Raw genomic sequence first — 20367 nt, forward strand, 5'->3', positions numbered from 1 at the left:
CTCTCCTGATGAAGACCACGATTCTGATAGTTAAGTTTTCGCATTCCAATATTGTATCTCAATTTCTCAAAGGTTGAAGTTGGCAATGCATTGATGAACATATCTGCTAAATTATCATTTGAACGAACTTGTTGAACATCTATTTCACCTTTCTTTTGAAGATCATGAGTAAAGAAGAATTTTGGTGAAATATGTTTTGTTCTGTTTTCTTCGATGTATCCTTCCTTTAATTGAGCTATACATGTAATATTATTTTCATACAATATTGTTAGAACGTCTCTTTTCAAAGAAAGGCCACATGTTTCTTGAATATGTTGAGTTATTGATCTTAACCAAATGCATTCTCGATTTGTTTCGTGAATGGCTATTATCTCTCCATGATTTGAAGAAGTGACAACCATAGTTTGCTTTGTTGAACGCCATGATATAGTTGTACCATCACATGTAAATAAGTAGTATGTCTGCGATCGACCTTTATGGGAATCAAACAAATATCCTGCATCTGCATAACCAATTAATTCTGATGTAGATTCATTAGACTAAAACAATCCCATATCGGTGGTCCCTCGGGGGTATCTGAATATATGCTTAATTCCATTCCAGTGTCTTCGTGTTGGGGAAGAACTAAATCTTGCTAACAAGTTTACAGAGAAAGTTATATCTGGTCTAAAATTATTGGCAAGATACATTAATGCACCAATTGAACTAAGATATGGTATTTCAACACCAACAAGCTCTTCATCATTTTCATGAGGTCGAAATGAATCTTTATTAATATCAAGAGATCTCACAACCATTGGGGTACTCAGTAGATGTGTTTTATCCATGTAAAATCTCTTTAAAATATTTTCAGTATATGTTGATTGATGGACAAATATCTCATTTGCAAAATGTTCAATTTGTAAACCAAGACAAAATTTTGTCTTTCCAAGGTCTTTTATTTCAAATTCATTTTTTAGACATTTTATTGCATTTGAAAGTTCTCCAGGAGTTCCAATGATATTTAAATCATCAACATATACAACTATTATGACAAATTCAAATTCAGACCTTTTTATAATGACATAAGGACAAATTAGATCATTTTGTAAATCCTTCTTTTAGCAAATATTCGCTAAGATGACTATATCACATTCGCCCTGATTGTTTTAGCTCGTATAAAGATTTTTAAAGTTTTATTGAATAAGTTTTCTGGAAATCTTTATATATTTCAGGCATTTTAAATCCTTCGGGAATTTTTATTAAAATATCATTGTCTAGAGAGCCATATAAATATACTATAACGACATCCATTAGATGCATGCCAAGTTTTTCATGAACTGCCAGATTTATAAGATACCTGAAAGTGATTGCATCCATCACAGGAGAATATGTTTCCATATAATTAATGTTAGGTCTTTACGAAAATCCTCGTGCCACAAGTCATTTTTTATATCTTACAACTTCATTTTTTTCATTTTGTTTTCGCACAAAAACCCATTTATACCCCCGCTAGATTTATATCTTTAGGTGTTCGGATTATCGATCCGAAAATTTCGCATTTTTATATCTTACGACTTTATTTTTCTCATTTCGTTTTCACACAAGTTGTTCTTTATAGCTTACAACTTCATTTTGTCTCATTTCGTTTTCGCACAAAGACCCATTGTATCCCCACTAGATTTATACCTTCAGGTATTCGAATTATCGGTTTGAAAACTTCGCATTTTTTAAGCGAAGCTAATTCAACTTGAATTACATCTTTCCATTATGGCCAATCATTCATCTGTCTGGATTTCTCGATAGATTTTGGTTCAAGATCCTCATTTTGTTGCATTATTTCAATAGCAACATTATGAGCAAAACTATTATCGACAATTATATTATTTCGATTCCATATTTTTTCTGATGAGACATAATTTATTGAAATTACTTCGTTATTTTCAGGCGCCTCAACCTCTTCTAAGTTCTTATCAATTGTTATGTTTTCTCGCTCTTTTTGAGCAGGTTCTTTCGTATCATGAACATCTTGATCGTTTGTTCTTTTTTTTCCGGGGATTTTTATCTTTAAAACCGATCGGCCTACCACGTTTTAAGTGGGGTTTAGACTCATTTACATTAATTAATTATCCTGCTGGGACATCAACTCAAATTGAAGCATTAGCAGCTGAAATATGAGATTTAGTAACTCTTGATAGGTCAGTGAATGCATCTGGCAGTTGATTTGCAATATTTTACAAATGAATTATCTTTTGAACTTCCAGTTCACATTTATCTGTACGAGAATCTAAATGAGATAATGATAATGCATTCCAATCTATTTCATTTTTCAACTTCTTATTTTCTCCCCCTAATGTTGGGTATACTGATTTATCAAAATGACAATCAACAAATCTTGCAGTAAATAAATCTCTAGTCATAGATTTCAAATATTTTATGATAGGAGATTCATACCCAACATATATCCCCAGACTTTTTTGGGGACCCATATTTGTACGTTGTGGTGGAGCAATTGAAACATATACCGCACATCCAAATATTTTAAAATGGGAAATGTTTGGCTCCTGACCAAAAGCTAATTATAATGGGGAGACTTTATAATAACTTGTGGGTCTGATCCGCACAAGACTTGCTGCATGCAAAATAGCATGACCCCATAATAAAATGAGAAGTTTTATTCTCATAAGCATTGGTCTAGCAATTAATTGAAGTCGTTTAATCAATGATTCTGCTAGACTATTTTGAGTATGAATATGAGCAACTGGATACTCAATTGTTATCCCAGTGGATAAAAAATAATCATTAAATGCCTGAGATGTGAACTCACTAGTATTATCAAGACGAATTATTTTTATTGCATAATCTGGAAATTGTGCTCTTAACTTAATTATTTGAGCAAATAATCTTACAAATGTCATATTACGAGTTGATAATAAACACACATGTGACCATCTTGTAGATGCATCTATTAAAATCATATAATATCTAAATGGTCCATATGATGGGTGAATGAGCCCACATATATCACCTTTATACGCTCCAGAAATGCTGGGGATTCAATTCCCACTTTAATTACTGATGGTCTAGTAATCAATTTACCTTGAGAACATGCAGCACAAAAGAATTCTTTAAATTGAAGAATCTTTTGGTTCTTCAAAGAGTGTCCATGTGAAAGTCTCAATTATTTTGTGCATTATATTAGAACCGGGATGGCCCAACCGGTCATGCCAGATAATAAAATTATTTGAGTAAGTAAGCCTTTGGTTTACTATGGTATGTGTTTCAAATGTGCTAATACTTGTGAAGTATAAGCCGGATGAAAGAACGGATAACTTTTCAAGTATAAACTTCTTGCCCGACATTATTGTATTAATATAAAGATATTCATTCTTTTCATCATTTGTAGTCTCATTATGATAACCATTTTGATGAATGTCTTTGAAACTTAATAAGTTTCTTTGAGACTTACTACAATATAATGCTTCATTAATTGTCAAATTTGTTCCTTCGATAAGTACAACTTTAGCTTTTTCGGATCCTTCAATTAATCTTGTACTACCAGATATTGTATTAACACTAGCTTCTTTCATAATCAAATAGGAGAAATATTTCTTATCTCTTAAAATAGTGTGTGTTGTGGCACTATCGATAAGACATATAACATCATAATTGATTTTGGATCCAACTGATGATTGAGAAATTTCCATATTCTTTATAAACAAAAAAATACACTATAAGTGAAAAACTAACAACATAAGAAACCTTAAGAAATTGCACTGGCTTAAGAAACACATTTATGAAGGACAAAATAGTAGCAAACATAATAGAAAAACATTAACTATTTTTATAATTTTTATCCCCAGTTAGATGATCAGTTCTTCAGTCAATATTCTTATTCTCATAAAAGTCTTCAGCTTCCAGATGAGTAATATTTGGGAGGCCTTCAAAATTATCATCTTTATAAACAAGATTTGCCTCAATATCTTCATTCCAAAAATTTAAGTGTGCCTCCACATTATTATCTCTTCTTTTAAGAGAGGCTTGATAAAGTTTCACAAAATGATCGAATGTATGACATTCACGTGCCCAATGACCCTTCACACCACACCGGTGACAAATATTGAATTTACCCTTAGAAGAATTATTTTGAGAAGCTTTATTGTTCTCATGTTTATTTCCACCATGTTGACGATCATTGTTTCGTCCTCTACCACATCCTCACCCATGTCCACAACCACGGTCATGGCGCGGCCATGATAATTATTTTTTCTTGATTCAAACTGATTATATGCTTCTACAGCATTCGATTTAGGAAATGTTACAGACTTAGTGAGATGCACTTCATAATTTTTCATCAGCAAAGTATTATTTTGCTCAGCCACAAATAGGCATGTAATTAATTCAGAATATTTTTTAAACCCCTTTTCACGATATTATTGTTGCAGCAACACATTTGAAGCGTGAAAAGTGGAAAAAAATTTCTTAAGTAAGTCATCATCAGTGATAGTCCATAATTTTAACACAAAATTTACCTTGTGAATAGTAGAATTATACTCATAGTTTTAAAATCTTGAAATCAAAGGTGTATCTAGTCATATTGAGCTTTTGACAACACCGTAAATTTTAGGTGGTGATATCGATCCTTCAAATTAGTCTATAATTCAAGAGGGTCTTTCACAGTTAAATATTCAGTTTTTAATCCTTCATGAATATGATTGCGGAGAAAAATCATGGGATTTGCTTTATCTTGGCTTGACGCTTTGTTTTCTTGTTTAATAGTATCATCAAAACCTTTAGCGTCAAGGTGAATTTCAGTATCAAGAATCCATAACAAATAATTTTTTTCGGTACTGTCAAGTGCCACAAACTCCAAGTTTTGGTAAATTTGACATGATGAAAACTGAGATAGAAATTAACTTAGAAATAACAAAGACAACTAATATTAACTTTTTTTTCAATACCTGAGATAGAAGTTAACTTATCCGAAGAAAATTAGAGTTTCGTGCTGATAACGTATTATGAAAGTAATTAAACTATAGGGAGAGTAAACAAAAGACAAGAAAGATAAACAGAAAGAGGATAAATAATTATTTGATCTGTGTATTACATTTCAGAGTGACTATTTATAACCAATTTCAAGGATAGATAGTTTGGAGAAAAGTAAAGTGGTAGGGTAGGGAACAAAATAAGGTGAAGAAAAAGTAAAGTGGATGAATGGACATCCACATAATTGTTTTACAACAATAGGTTACTACTACAATTTTTATTTTTATATCAACAATTCAACATGATTAAAAGAAAATATCTTAAATATTAATTAAAATTTAAATAATTTAACTCTTACAAGTGTGTATTAAGCAAAAGGAGTATTAAAAAAGAGTAAAATTACACAAATTCTTTACTTGTATCTTGAGATACTCTTCTGGTACTAACCGAAACACTTGCTAGATTATGTAACTGCTAAAGTAGTAATTCAAAGCCTAATAATTATACTACATATATTGACAAAGTATTTGATCAACAATGAGTACATATTTAGTAGAATGTGATCAACTCCAATAGATATTTATTCTATGTTTAGATGAGCAACTAATACTTAATGTGGATTTTGCTTTTTGAATGATATGATTATGTAAAAAAACAAAATACACCTTAAATAAGTAAAACTTAAAATCATCAAAACATGAGGATGTTCAAAATTTTGCATTAATACCTCTTAAAGTGATGTACCAACCAAGTCGAGCTTATTTCAAGTCATACTTCGCTTGTCTGGAAAAAAGATTCAACCATAATTTTCCAGAGCTTTTAAGTTAAAAAAAGTAGTCTGCCCTTAATCTACAAGTCTTGAAAACGATACAATTGCTCTCGCTGTACTAGTTACCCAAAATATCGTCCTGAGACAAGAACGTTAGAAAAGAGTTTTTTGATACCTCCAAGTTAAAAACATAAACTTCATGTCCAATCAGACACCATTACATACAAATAGCACATAGACATTATTAAATTTAATATGATTCTATCATGTTCTTTGCTCTCTAATCAATTTTGATAAGCTCTGTACTTCAACTGTCTTTCACAGCTGTGCAATACCAAGTGTTTTTAAGCACAATCGGCTTTGTTTATCTGTTACACCCAATTATTTACATTTCATGCTAGCGTCACAGCCAAGCACAAGCAGAACAGATGAATGAGAAATTAGAGGCGAGTAGGGATTACACTAACAAGCGCGGGTACCTCAAGATAGTATGTTACATTTCTCTGAAATGGAGAAAGCCATAAAAATGTCAGTCATCAGCATCATTTGTCGTGCCCTCGTGTTGTGCATTCATAACAGATAATTCGTTTGTCATCTGAATATCATTTGGAGTGATTAAGGAAATAGCAGGAATGCCTTCCCAGAAACACATCATCACCAATGTTGTTGCTAGTGGATGACCAGCGTCCTCTAAGAAAAAGTAGCATAGAGCTTGGAATCCAATACTTAAATACTCAACCACACAACAATATATCCTCAGCATGAAGCTTAACATGCACTGCTTTTTCTATTCATTACGTCGTGGTAATACAGGAGCACACACATTGGCTGACCAAGAATGCAGAAAAAGCACCAGAACATCATATTGCCCACCTAGAAAGATTATATAACTTAATGTCAATCGCTTTTAATTTTATTTTAAATGAATGTAGAAGAAGGAATCAGCTGAGCATATGGAAATATAACTGCACCCAAAAACATACCATCGAGCTTTGGAACTGATTTTGTAAGAAGTTTGTGAGAATGACCAAAGGAACCTGATCAGAGAAACACCGCCATATTTAATCTTCAGCATGGGCAAAGAAGATAATTTTTTCATTTTCAAATATTGAGGTTTTAAAAGCAGTGTTCTTTGGAAACATGTATGAGAATGAATTTAAGTTCGATGCATCTGATGAAAATGCCTACTAACCTGCTATAATTAGTTAAACTACACTGATACCGTAAAAAATTGTAGCCAGTGTATACAACTTAAATCCAATAACAATATGTTAAATGCCATTACCTGGAACATAATTCCAATGAACGCCCAAAACTTGAAAAGGCGACAAGGAACAGCAATACACAGCTGCAGATAGGCAGGAACATGTCATCTCAGACTAGAAGTTGTAAGTTGCCATTACCCAGCCATTACTGAGTAACATTATAAAATATGGAAGAGGGAGGAAACAACGTACCTCGTGGAAAACAGCAGATACAAGGAAAGCAATCAGTAATGCGACCGCCTGCACCAAGCGTTAGTGGATATTAAACTTGGCAAAGGAGAAAGTGCAAGATCATTTCAAGCAACAAGTTGGCGTTTTATCCTATTTACATACCAATTAAATGAGATCTGACAGAAAAATACATTTACGTAAAATATCAGGGGCAATTTTTTCGTTTTCAGCATAAAGACGTAATCTTAAGATTCTAAACCCATCTACACTGGAAATATTATTGTGCTTGAAGATCGACATGTGATAAAAGGTGAAAAGCCACCATAAGTTTTCTAAAAAATGCATTTTTAATTGAGGAATCATCAAAAGAACATAGATCGCCACATAAGTGGAAGTGAGGTAATTCCTTCCACCCTGGCAAAAATACGATGAAACTAAAAGTAGAAGAAATATCAGATATCAATGTGGAGACGCAAACACAAGAAAAGTATAATATATACGAAGAAAAAACAAAAAACGAATTATTGAGACTGAGAAGGCACCTTTGGAATTCCATTCCTTAAGCATGGGAAATAAATGTGACGAACCATCCACTTATGAACAGGCTGCAATAATCATAAGATACATGGTTACTAATGTTAAGGAAACGAAAAATGCTTCACAAAGATGGAAGCTGAATTGCATGTGCTTGTATTTGTAACTTAGGGTTCGTTTATATGGTGGAATAGGAAAAGCAGGACGTCAATAAAGGCCATTGTTTAACATCGTCCCCTGCAATCTGTTAAGTGGACAGAAAATGCTCCATTCAAACTTACAGGACAGTCTATATGCAGTTTCATATTAAAGGGAAAAACACAGAACAAAACCTATACTTTGGAAACCATTTGAGTTGAGAAACTCAAAAATATTGACCAATTCCACTAGATTTAACATATAATTTAGGGTGTTCATTAGGATAGACCAAAAATGCTCCCTTTTTGTAACCTAATAGGTCAATCTGAATAGACAAATGGACACCTGTACTTACACATATTTGTGATCCCGGCCCTTGACTCCAGAGGTTTCATCCAGTCGCCTAAACGTGGTCAGAATTAGTGCTTTAAACCCCTCTAACTATTGACCAAGGTTTTGTTGTGTTTGTCTAAAACACTAAATTTGACTGAGTTTAGGTGTCGGGATGAAAACCCGTGGAGCAAGAGGGTTGTTACACAAATCGGTGCAAGCACGGGTGTCTATTTGGGTATTCAGCCTTAAATTTATCTAAGAATGATGAAATATTGAACAACCCCCGAAACTAAAAGGGTCATTCGGGTATAAACTACAAAGTCTTGAACCACAGAAACTACAAATAACACAATGCAAAAAAGCCTTTACTTTTCTTAGGGTCATTAGTTTCATTTTTTTTTAAAATGACCCTTCTCCCTTTAAGGGGTAAAAGTTGACTCTGTTACTTAGTATACTTTAACCAAAATGATATCCTTATTGCAATTATATTTTATAGCAAGTATGACAATAGAAAAATCAAACTACAGAAAATAAATAAACTAAACTATTAATTTCTATGTTGCTCGGACTCTTCAAAAATGTTGCCGCACCCATGTTGGGTCCTCATGCTCTACTTTTGATAATCTGACTCGCACCTTTGAAGAGTCCGAGTAACATAGATTAATTTGAAGTCCATTAAACTCACTTTAAGTAGTAACCTAAATGTCGATTGTAGAATAGCTAAAGACCCCCTAAACTTGGCACAAATTATTAGCTACAGACCTAAACTAGGGGTGGTCAATCAGGCAGATTGAGCTGAATTTGGGCAGATCAGAATGAGTTGAGTTAATAAATGGGCAGTTTAGAAATGTCTGGGGAGGTGCAGGTGCGGGTGGGGCAGGGAGGGTTGAAATAAAATAATTAAATTATATGTGGATGTTGGTGCAGGTGAGGGTGTGGGTGCGGATTTAAAGTGATCTTGAAATTTTTTGGTCTTAAGAGATCATCCATGTTTGGAGATCATCATATTCATGGGTGCACTTAATATCACAGTAATAAGTGTCAACAGAGACAGATCAGGGATTTAAACTGTATGGGTTCAATCTTTAACATCTTTTAGTTATAAAGTTACGCATTCATATCTACTACTTCCTCTGTCCCAATTTATATGACACATTTTCCTTTTTAATCAGTCCCAAAAAGAATGGCGTATTTTCCTTATTTGACAAATGTTTAATGACACTATCAACATTTACCCATGTTTGGTACCGCTTAGTTGGCAAAAAGTCCACAAAGGTAAGGGTAGTTTTGAAACATTGCAAAGTCTTCCCATATTTGTTAAATTCAATGCCCAGTCAAATTACATCAAATAAATTGGGACGGAGGGAGTAATATTTATTGTAATTTTAATAGATTTTATACATAAACTTATGCTAGGCATTGAAAGTATAGGGTTCAAATGAGCCTGGTGCTACTATGTTGCATTCATCTCTGCGCATCGGTTATTATATTCTTATGAATTTTGAAAAGCAATTTGGAATATATCATTTACATGTAAATGGAAATGAAAATAATCCAAAACATACCTAAAGTTAGGAAAATGTAACATGTATTTTGCAGAGTTACTGCAATTGGAAACCAAAACTAATGCAGATCATTCTTATTCCATCTTTAATGTTGATAAGATTTTTAAAAGATACTTTCTATGTCAATATGTAGAAGTGTAGAACAGTGCAATGTGAATCACTAACTGCACGACTAAATTTATTCTATAATATTAATTATTAGCAGCAGCCTTTGAAAACTTAAAACTTGTTTCAATTGGATTGTTTTAAAAGCAGCTGCACACTAAAGGCCCAACAAAAGAAAATAGAACGTAAGAACACACTTTACTTCCCTAACTGACATGAAAATTCCAGCCAAAACACAAAAAAGAAATAAAACTAACAGTTTTTTTTAAGAAAAGAATACTTAAACAAGGCGGGGTGGGGTGCACACAGGTATAGTGCGGGGCAGGTGGACGGGGGTGAATGTGCTATGTGGGGAGGGGCGAATTTGAAATTTTGCAGGTTAAGATAGAACCCGCACTGTACTGATAGCCATCCCTATAGTTAATTGTCATTCCTGTCAAGTGTACTTTTGGAAAGATGCAGGTTGGGCCAAAGATATTTTGTTAAAGCCAACAGTGGAGTGAAAGAGAAGGCAGACTTTTGACTCTGTTAAGGAAAGCTTTATTAGTGACAATAACATCATTTCAAAATGTACACTTTGGTATTCCACTTCTTGGTCAATAAGACAACATCTTTCCTTGCATAAGAATCAGGAAATGATTTACAAAAAAAGGAAGATAGACATACCATATTCCACATTCTCCAGTACTGATAACAGCAGCCGCAGCAGGATAATCACATAAAAAACGGATAAGAAACTCCAACCAGCTCTGAATCAATTGGGATATAACAAAAGTCAAAGTGATATTTAATCTACCTCATCAATTGTTTTTGCATTCCACCAATCCTTGTAGAACTCACGATCACCAAAACATAGTAGTTCCGCAAGTATATTTAGCCTGAAGACAAATATGAAATATGTAAACAGAACTAAGTCTCTTTGATGCAAGGGAACATAAGCCAAATATTCGTTTTAGTATTATTCAGATATAAGAGTATAAGCTTTTCATATCCTCGTTAACACCAACGCCATTTCGAAGAGAATGCAAAGATATAAAACTATGATGACATGACTCTGAAGCTTTAACACTAAAAGTAAGGAAGAATGCATTGTCTAAACATCTGATGGAGTGAGCATGTCAACAGTCATAACTGTTCGACAGATTCAGAAGGCCTTAGCATTAAGGCATTCACAACTAAAAGACACTTTCTTATTCTAGGGTAACCTTTTGGGGAGACAGAGTTCGATCAGATATATGCTTAACTAAAACCATTCAGGCTCATTGAGAACCTCCAGGGGTTCTTTTGGTGCACCTCTGATCCTTTCTTTTCTCCCTGATAGTAGGGTAATCATGTCTAGAAACTCAAATTTTATTAAGCGATCAACATTTCAATGATTAGTAACTAAACATCAAAAGTTGACATAACATGTTTTAATTGGGAAAAGGGGAAACCTGTGGAGACACGCACTTCAACAATGTTAATGGTACTTGTTCTGAAGGATTTTACAGCACACATTTCTCGCAAGAAAAAGGATTTGGTATCGAACAAAAGGAAAGGAGTAAATAATATATGAATTAAAAGTAGAGGGACATACCAAAGATGAAAGATGCAATAAAACATACAGAGCCAGACATATAAATTCGGAACCGAAAGCTTCAATATCCTCTCGATGGCATATAAAAGGTTTCCTTTCAAAGGATGTTGTGAGTTTTGCACAATTGGGTTAATGTACTGCACAAGGATGCATTCCGTCAGAATGTATTTGCGCTTATCAGAGGAAATTCTGAACCTTCACAAAAGAAAAAATCACCTGTTCTATGATAAATCCCATCAATCCAGTAAATATTATCAGCTTAATGAATTGCCGGGCCACCCAACCTTTGCGAATGCATGGAGTGCGGGGATAGCTAAGCTTCAGACAACAGAATAAATAAATAAAAAAAATGAGTTGATGTAAGAAACAACTCCTAGAGTGAGATCTCTTTGATCCCTTTTATAGGATTTTTATTTTAAAAGGGGTTTAATTATAAGATGATAGCTTCAGTAATCTATTTCCTTTGGTTATCGAAAAAAATTATAAGATGCTAGCATATGTTTTTTGGTAAGAAAAAGGAAGTGTATACCACAATAAGTTATTAATCTAGATAGAAAAGAGTCCTTCAATATTAGATAATCATGGAATGAACTTTGTTCAGTTCTAGCTTAATTGTTTGGTAGAATTGTCTTCCAGGAGCAGACCCAAAATTCGTATGATAAAATACACTATAGTAGTCAAAATGAATAAATATGTTCAATTCATTAACTTCCTAAATATACTAATTGAGCTGGACTTAACCTAAAGTTCTAAATTACAAGGAACTGCTCTTGGAGTCTGAGTATGAACAGAACAATTCAATAAGAAATTCAAAGGCAGCAATGTAAATTGTTTAAAGAGTATCAGATAACCCAATCCTTATGCTCAAATTGGTAATTAAAACATCTAACACCAACAATACTAGTCCAAGGTAAATCATCAATTATACAAGAATAACAAGTTAGTATAGTTACATGTATATCTTCATTAAATCGTTTTTTAATAATTTACTCCATTTGCACCAAAAATATTTGAACAAACTGTTTTGAGCACGAAATCTATCACGGAAAGCATTTGAAGGTATCAATAATTGTCGAGAGGGGAAAATGAGGATTCTGACAGCTGAGAGACCCGACCATATGATACATTCTATAGGCTAGCAGACTATCAAAAAAAAGAGAGAATAGTATCTACTGATTGAGTTTTTAGTTGCAAAAATGCCTGTTAGATTAAGAATAATTTGATGGTCAAATTATATAACTTTGACCATTGAAGTCCATGTATGATAGTTAATTTGGCACATATCGTATACAAGTTTATCAACAATAATGTCTAGTCCTCTATGACCAAACCAAAAACCTGAAAGCATCAACTAGGCACACTCGCCCACTTCTAATTTCTATATTAAACATTGCAAACTGCCATAAACAAGTTTATCTATTTAGAATCGGGGTTGGGGTGGCAAACAAGCGGGTCGAGTCGAATTTGGGCCAGTCAAAAATGAGTCATGTGAAAACGGATAAAATATTCAACTCAACCCATATTTGATATGGATAAAAATGGGTAAATCCAATGGATAACCCATATTATCCGTTGCTTCTTATTATGTAAAGAAGTAAGTACTTTAGATTACAAGATTTTTCTCTTATTCTTTTTCTCCTTTTAGAGTGTGTTTGGTATGAAGAATTTTCTTTTCAATGTTTTTCTAGAAATATTTCTCTAGAAAACGAGTGGTCCTGAGTCGAGGCCGGGAGGTCAAAATTCGGGTCTCCGGTCAGAGTCGGGAGTCGGGTCAGGGTCGGGTTGGGGTCAGATCCCAAATCTGGACTGTTTTGGATGGTGAGGTTTAAGGGAAGTTTTGAAAAATATTTTCCTAATCTAAAGAAAGTTTTGAATTTTTTTGCCCTAATGTATGGAAGTCATTTTTTCTTAAATTATAGAAAAATAAGCCCATTTGAAAAATATTATCCAAAACATTTAAGTCAATCAAACATGAGAAAATTAAAAAATATTTTAAAATATTTTTCATACAAAGCACACCCATAATAAGTGTACTTTCTAGAGGTTCCTACACCCTTATATACTTTAAGGGGACTACAATTGGTGGATACCCATGGTTATCCATATTTTATGATAGATAATATGGGTTGATCCATATTTGACCCATTTTGAAATGACTGGATAAAAAAAAGGTTAATCGCAGATAACCATAAATTTTACCCATTTTGCCACCCCTAATTGGGGTTAATTTGCAAACCAACATAAGCTAATGATGTTTTTTTAAGCTAATGATGTTATGGTGCAGGTTCTCTATAATGCAAGAAAAAGACTGGATAAAATTTTGCAAGATTTCACTGATCCTACCTGATAACATAATGTTGGAGCAACCATGAAGTAAGCCAAACTCTTGAAGCTAACATCATAAGAGTAATCCACATCTGAAGTTTCAACCTAACAACATAAATCAGTCAATAACAAGAACAACACACCCAGTGAAATCCCACAAAGTAGGGTCCGGAAACAAGTGAATAAAGAAAGGAAAAAAAACATAAATAAGCTAGATATAAGAGACTCGATATTAATATTGTTCAAACCACAAGAATAAGATAAATTGCTGAAGCTGGTTAATCTAGTTATTTTTAATATTCACACAAGTGTAGCTTTAATCAAGCGCAAATCCTATGGGTCCATGAGAAGAGGACACGGATTAATAATACCTTATCCATAGACTTTGCAAGTAGTCTCATATCGTGATTTGTATGTGCATAAGAAACCAGCTTCATCCACACAATACAAGCAACGAGCATCAATATGACACCAGACAGAAAAGCAGAATCACACCTGTGCAGTTTAAAAGCATTAACTTGATATTATTTTCAATAAATATCAGCTAGATAAATAGCAGTTGGACAGGTACGGTTGAAAATTCTCCCTTTCATAATGGTAAAATCCAAATTTTACATCAGTGATTATCCTACCCAATATCCCAAAATGAAGGTTTAAAATGTCTTAAACAGTTAAACTAAGAATCAAATATTAGTTCCTATGCAGAACTACTCTCCTAATAAATAGTCATCTTTTGACATCTAAGATATTCACCAGTTGTAGCTAGAAAATTTCTCAGTTTTACCACAACATGGAAGCCGCAACAGCTGCCTACCATACACTTGTAAGAGGATATATATCAAATTTTCATGATTAAAATGCATAAAGACATACTTGAGAATGACCAGAACTGGATAAAAAATGGCAGCTGTTGTTATAGTTATGTGAAGACTGATCACCACCTGCAGCATCACACATAAAAATAGTCAAAACATCACAAATGACAAATCACAATGGCCACAAACACACCAGCATTAACTTCTTTCACTATAAACAGGAAAACGAGTCAGTGAGAACTCCATGTGAAAGAAATTTTCAATTTACATTATAAGGAAGGTTATTGTTTTTTGAGAAGATAATAAGAAAGGATTTTAGAAAAAAAAGAGAAGGAAACATAGAAAAAGAGGTGATCTCGGCTTACACGCTCAGTCATACACCTCTTCTGAGCCATCTTCTCCACAAGGAAAGCAGCAAGAGGCAAAAGTTGGAGACTGAGACTGGAAGCACATGAAGACTTTCAAACTTTTTTGTCCAAAGAATAGTAGGTATCAAGAACAGAGCAAAGAGAAAAGGGGCTCAAGATGACAATACCAGCACATTAGAAGCGGCCAATCCCTTAAAGACTTCGAACTAAACCAAAAACCAGCCCTAATTAACAGGCCATACTGCATAGTAATCAAAATTTGTTATCTGCATTTATAATACTTAAATAATTTTTGAAATGACATATCATCTCTTTTGTAACCATATTCCTATTCATTGATTGGTTTTGTTGGTGATGCATCAAACAAGTGGGAAGGCAACAAATTGCACTGTCTAGTCAAATTAGTTACAGTGATATTACAGAAAGATGTATACCTTCATCAAATTCTCGATAATCAACCTGCTGTTAACAGCAATCAGCACCACCACACAGAGATTGAACAAGCCTGCATGACTCTACCACAAGAACCATATATTGGACATCAGCAAAGAGTTTTATGCCCGCTTTATACAAAGGTATAAGCACTTGTGAGCCACATGAGATGCAGTCAAGAAAAACACGAAAGTGAAATTCTTTAGTCTTCAAAGTTTGTTAGACTTCTACTTTCTTCAATAGTTCATACATCACTAGTGAATACTGATAATATAGCATAGTAACTCTTTTATAGAGAATATTATGCTACAAGCACTTGTGAGCCACATGAAATGCAGCAAGAATAACACAAAATTGAGTACTTTTTGTCTTCATCTATAAGCACAGCATAGGTGTGATCAAACCAAATATCACAAGAACCTATTATCTATTGACAGTCCTATATATCTTTTCCTGAAATTTTGGTGACCGTACTGTACCATGAGTATATCCTAGATCACGCAGGGCGAAAATCTATTACTCCCTCAATTGACTTGTCCGCTATTCCAAAAATAGATTTTCACTTTTACTATTCACTTTTAACATATCAAGAAAAGATAATTATTTTTTCCGTGCTTTACCCTTAGCATTAATTACTTATTACGAAATCACTTTTCAAAACCTAATATCAAATATCAATTAACAGGGGGTGCCAAGTCCAAATATGACAAGTAAAAGTGAATGGAGGGAGTATTTTGATGATGGGTTAAGGACAGCTTCTCTTGTGGCATGATCCTTGACAGTGGCAGGACTACCTTTTTGACAGACCTCTTTGTTTTAGTTCTTATCTTTCAGATGATTGATAAGCACAGCTTCTTTTTCTACATGATCACTGTCTGTGGCAGGAATACCTTTTTGGCAATTATAGATTAATGATTGTTACATCCAAAAACTGAAATCGGAACATGAAAACAATTTGAAATTGCAAGATTTTAACTTAAGACTCTAGGTTTAAGTCATGTGATTGAATGAAGTACATCAACGACGCTTGCAAATTGTAATGCTTAGTTTCCTCTGATGGCAAATCCTGCTGATGCTAACAAAATATGTAGGTCTAATTGCAGGCAGTCTCTTTGAAGTTCATGTGTAATTAAAGACAAACTACTGCATATTGAGGACAACTGATCCTTTTTAGTGAACAATTTCACTCGAGCAAAAGTGAAAGTCAAATTGCCCGATGAAATCATAGGCTTATGGAAAACCCCAACTACATTTAATAGTGACATTCTTGTTCTTTACCAGATTTTTCAACAGTATATAAGTGCTAAGTATTGTTTGTATCGACAGTGTTTCAGGAAGGATATCCTTTATAATTCTAGTGCATGGGGCCAACAGACAAAAAATGTATTCTCTTTGCTCAAAACAACAGCCTATCACAAAGCTAAAGCTTTTACTCATTGCTAAGTGAGCAGTTCAATGGAAAAAAAACAAAAAGTTATCATACAGTCAAAGCTTATCTGTCACGTCTGACATTGGATTGTTGTTTACCGTGATAAAACAGACCGTCAATTGTCCAATTCAACAGTAGCCACTTCATATATGACAACATGGACAATGACCACATAATGGATTTCACAACAATATGGATGAGACCACACAAAATGAAGGAAGATAATTTTTTTGAAGAAAAATGAGAACTTTCTCTAAGCCCATGTCCCTATTCACCTCTTTTTCAGCCCCAGTTCAGCATGGTTTGCAGTTCATAACAACAAAAAATCTCATTTTCTTTTAAACCTCAACCGTATTAATCCTGAAATATGATACAAGTCTCTTGTGTCTTGCTATCTAGAAATGGGAAATTAACAGTTGTGCAAATTGCAATGACTACGGTATGGAAGGTGTGCTCTGTCATCTACAGCTCACACCATGATTTATTCCAATTCAAACATTGAGCCGATATGGAATGCCTATGCACTTCAACTTCTGCAACTAATTATTATCACTACTAGTATTCCCAGCCTTTAACAGGCAATCAGAAAATAGAGAAATATTTTTGGACTTAGGCATTTAGATGCATTCCCTCATAAATCGAAGATCGCAATTACATCCTAAAATAGAGATGCTACCAATCAACACATATGACAAGGAGGAAGCACAAATGAGGAGCCACCAAACTACCGAGATTCCTCGTCACTGCAAACTCAAATTCGAATATCAGCAATGTCATACCGTTATACACAATTTGTGAAAACTGAATCTACGAGGATTAATAACAAAGAAAATGGTGAAAAATAAATACACCTGTCTGAAAATGGCATCGGAGCTAAGAGGACTCTCCCTGATTCGGCGGTGAGCAGGCGCGGACGCCCTGTAAGAAAATTTATAGGCGGTTGTATTGCTTTCCTGGCCATTGGCAACAGCAGCATCGTTCCTTTCCTCTTCTTCCATCGGATTTCCATGAATGGATTCACCAACCGATTTACTCGGCTCATTGATGATTTCAAATCGAGCACCGCTGCCACATACATCGGAAGCGTTTATTGCAGTAGCCGGCGCAAAAACATTACTGCCACGTCTTCTCCGAATAAGATCGAAGTTGAGGTTTTGAATAGCCGAAGCAGTGGTCGTGTTGGCTCCTTGGGTCTCCGGAAATTCCATGATCGCCATTGACAACTCTTACCAAAATCAGAGTAGATTAGAAATCAAAAAATTGTTATCGGTGACTGAAAAAGAGGATCTAAAAAAGCGGAAGGGATGAGGATTTGGTGCTTTTTGAATTTTCACATTATAAATTCTTCTACTACTACTACTACTATACAATACTGGATTTATATGTTTTATGCAATGCGTGGAATTTGTGCTGTGCATTTTTTGATGGAAGTCACGGAAGTTTCTCCTTTTTTAAAGGCCAAGAGAGGTGAAGTTTTCCTACAAAAATGATATTTGAGGTAATAGGATCTTTGTTTTGATTTGACTAAAGGGGTCTCAAAACACATTTATTAAGTAGTAGATGTTAAATGAAGGAATTTGCCTATTTTGTACTTTTATATTGTTGGTGAAAATTTAATTATTCACTTTATAATTTCCTCTTCATCCTCCTCATTCCCCTCCCCTACGCCTATTTATTTTATTTTTTTTAAGAAGTAGGTTTTAAATTTTATAAAAAAAAAATTGAATCCACTTATAATAATAAGACTGCACTCGTACTGTAAAACGACAGATTGGTAATGAAAGGCAATGTACTAAGAAAGCACAACTCTATTAGATCTTTATCTGGAAAAAGCTGAAAGAAAGGCGACTGAAAATCCACATTTGATTTTTCAATAGAAAGGTAAGAAAAAGTTTTGAACAACTCACGAATAAAGGAGCAAAAGATTGACCTTCTTTTCCATGGCCACCTTAGTATAGTATAGCAGAGCAGCCAGCTTCAAAGCTCTATAGGAACTAGTCCCTTATATTTCGCACATAGGAGACCTAAGGGATACAATTTTACCCTAATCAACCGACTTTTCGCATTCATATACATAAGAATTATATAAGAAGAATTTGGTGTCTTTCTGATCAGTAATGGAAGCAATCGTCCCTACCATCGTAAAATAAGAGCGCTCTGTCTTCGAAAAGGCAGAATGCTGTTATAGAATTCGCTATTTTTGGAATAGAATAGTAAAGTCATATTATCCATCCGAAGCAGTAGAAGGCCAGGCACTGGTCTTTCTATCTTCTGGCTTCCCTCGTGTTTAGTTGTCATCGTTGAGTTTGGAACCCTCTTCGAGCTATAATTTCTTATTGTTCTGATCCAGTTCGCCTTAATCTAGCTTTTCGTGTACCGAATATATTTATAGATGTAAAATTTATTTTATATATTAAGTTTAAATAATGATATATAAACATTTTGTGTTGGGTTTAGAGTGATTAAAGCGGGCTATCAATGTCGGCTCTTGCGTGAAGCAAGCAAGGCAAAGGTTTTAGTTTCCACTATTTTTAGGGCCCTGTGTTTCATTAATAATAGATTTATAAATAAATTATTATTATTTTTTAAAAAAAGTAGTTTAACGTAAAACGTATTTTTTAAAAAAGATAAATAAAAAAAATAAATTTGAACAATCCAAAGCATATGAAAAATATTTTTAATTTATTTTCTTAGTGGTAAAGTATTAAAATCACCAGGTAATGAAAATATAAAAAATGCTTAACAAATTCTGACAATTGTCTATTTGTTGGCGTTACAGGCCAACTTGCGATCGCATCACTTCATCCGCATCAACAATAAATTCTGACAGTTGTCTGTTTGGTCACTTTTAGTTTTCTCTTTGACACATTTTCACTTAGTTTCAACTCGATCAGCTATAAATTATGACAACATTTTTTCTCTGCTTAAACTTCGAAAATGTACTTTTTCTTATGAAAACACACAATACAATAAGTTTAGAGATCAAATATGTAGGTAAATCATCAACTTATTAGCAGGCTAAAATCTACTCCTAGAAAGTTGTTAGATCAAAGTAGTACAGTATACATTTGTCCACTAGCAACAAAGGAGGACCTAGTTCAAATAAGAAAGTATTTAATACAAAAAATCTGATTGATATAACTCCTATTGCAGCCTCCTTCCATTGCCCTAATGTTTTGGCCAATTTACATATATAGGGTATAATATAGCCTTATTTATGAGTTATAGCACATCTTTTACTCTTACACAAATTAGCTTTACTTTTCTTATCAAAAATAGTTGAATACATAATATATTTCTAACACAATTTTAATATAGTAACACATAAACTAATTTGAATATTTGAAATTCAGATATAATACATTTTTAACATCATTAATAAGAGAAAATAATAAACAACATTTGTAATACATTTTAAATTCAATATATTATGCATATTATAGGCATATTTTAACGCACATGACTAGACATTTTAACACAAATGTATTATAAGTGTTATATGTGAATTTCAAACATTTAAGTACTATTTATATTAGTTACGTTGTTACAAATGTATTATATTTGTTCTGAAATAACA

General features: G+C 33.6%; 1 protein-coding gene across 1 annotated transcript; it reads right to left on the reverse strand.

The window, feature by feature from the left end:
* Positions 1-5975: 5975 nt before the first annotated feature.
* LOC129893389 (diacylglycerol O-acyltransferase 1A) lies at positions 5976-18309 on the reverse strand. The gene is made up of 16 exons (XM_055968904.1): positions 17642-18309; positions 15364-15444; positions 15097-15170; positions 14927-15002; positions 14620-14687; positions 14118-14241; positions 13765-13851; positions 11638-11739; positions 11422-11558; positions 10642-10723; positions 10512-10532; positions 7713-7775; positions 7192-7239; positions 7020-7082; positions 6718-6771; positions 5976-6607 (listed from the first exon to the last, which is right to left on the reverse strand). The coding sequence occupies exons 1-16, from the start codon at positions 18005-18007 to the stop codon at positions 6503-6505; spliced, it is 1551 nt and encodes a 516-aa protein (XP_055824879.1). The 5' UTR covers positions 18008-18309; the 3' UTR covers positions 5976-6502.
* Positions 18310-20367: the final 2058 nt, after the last annotated feature.

Source organism: Solanum dulcamara, chromosome 6, assembly GCF_947179165.1.
Source record: "Solanum dulcamara chromosome 6, daSolDulc1.2, whole genome shotgun sequence".
NCBI lineage: Eukaryota > Viridiplantae > Streptophyta > Magnoliopsida > Solanales > Solanaceae > Solanum > Solanum dulcamara.

Excerpts from the sequence above, each read along its gene's own strand:
- LOC129893389 (XM_055968904.1), bottom strand. The coding sequence starts at position 18,007 with ATGGCGATCATGGAATTTCCGGAGACCCAAGGAGCCAACACGACCACT. Across the intron at positions 13,852-14,117 it reads TTGCAAAGTCTATGGATAAG|GTTGAAACTTCAGATGTGGA; the intron begins GTATTATTAATC and ends TTATGTTGTTAG. Across the intron at positions 10,724-11,421 it reads TATTGCATCTTTCATCTTTG|GCTAAATATACTTGCGGAAC; the intron begins GTATGTCCCTCT and ends ATTTGTCTTCAG.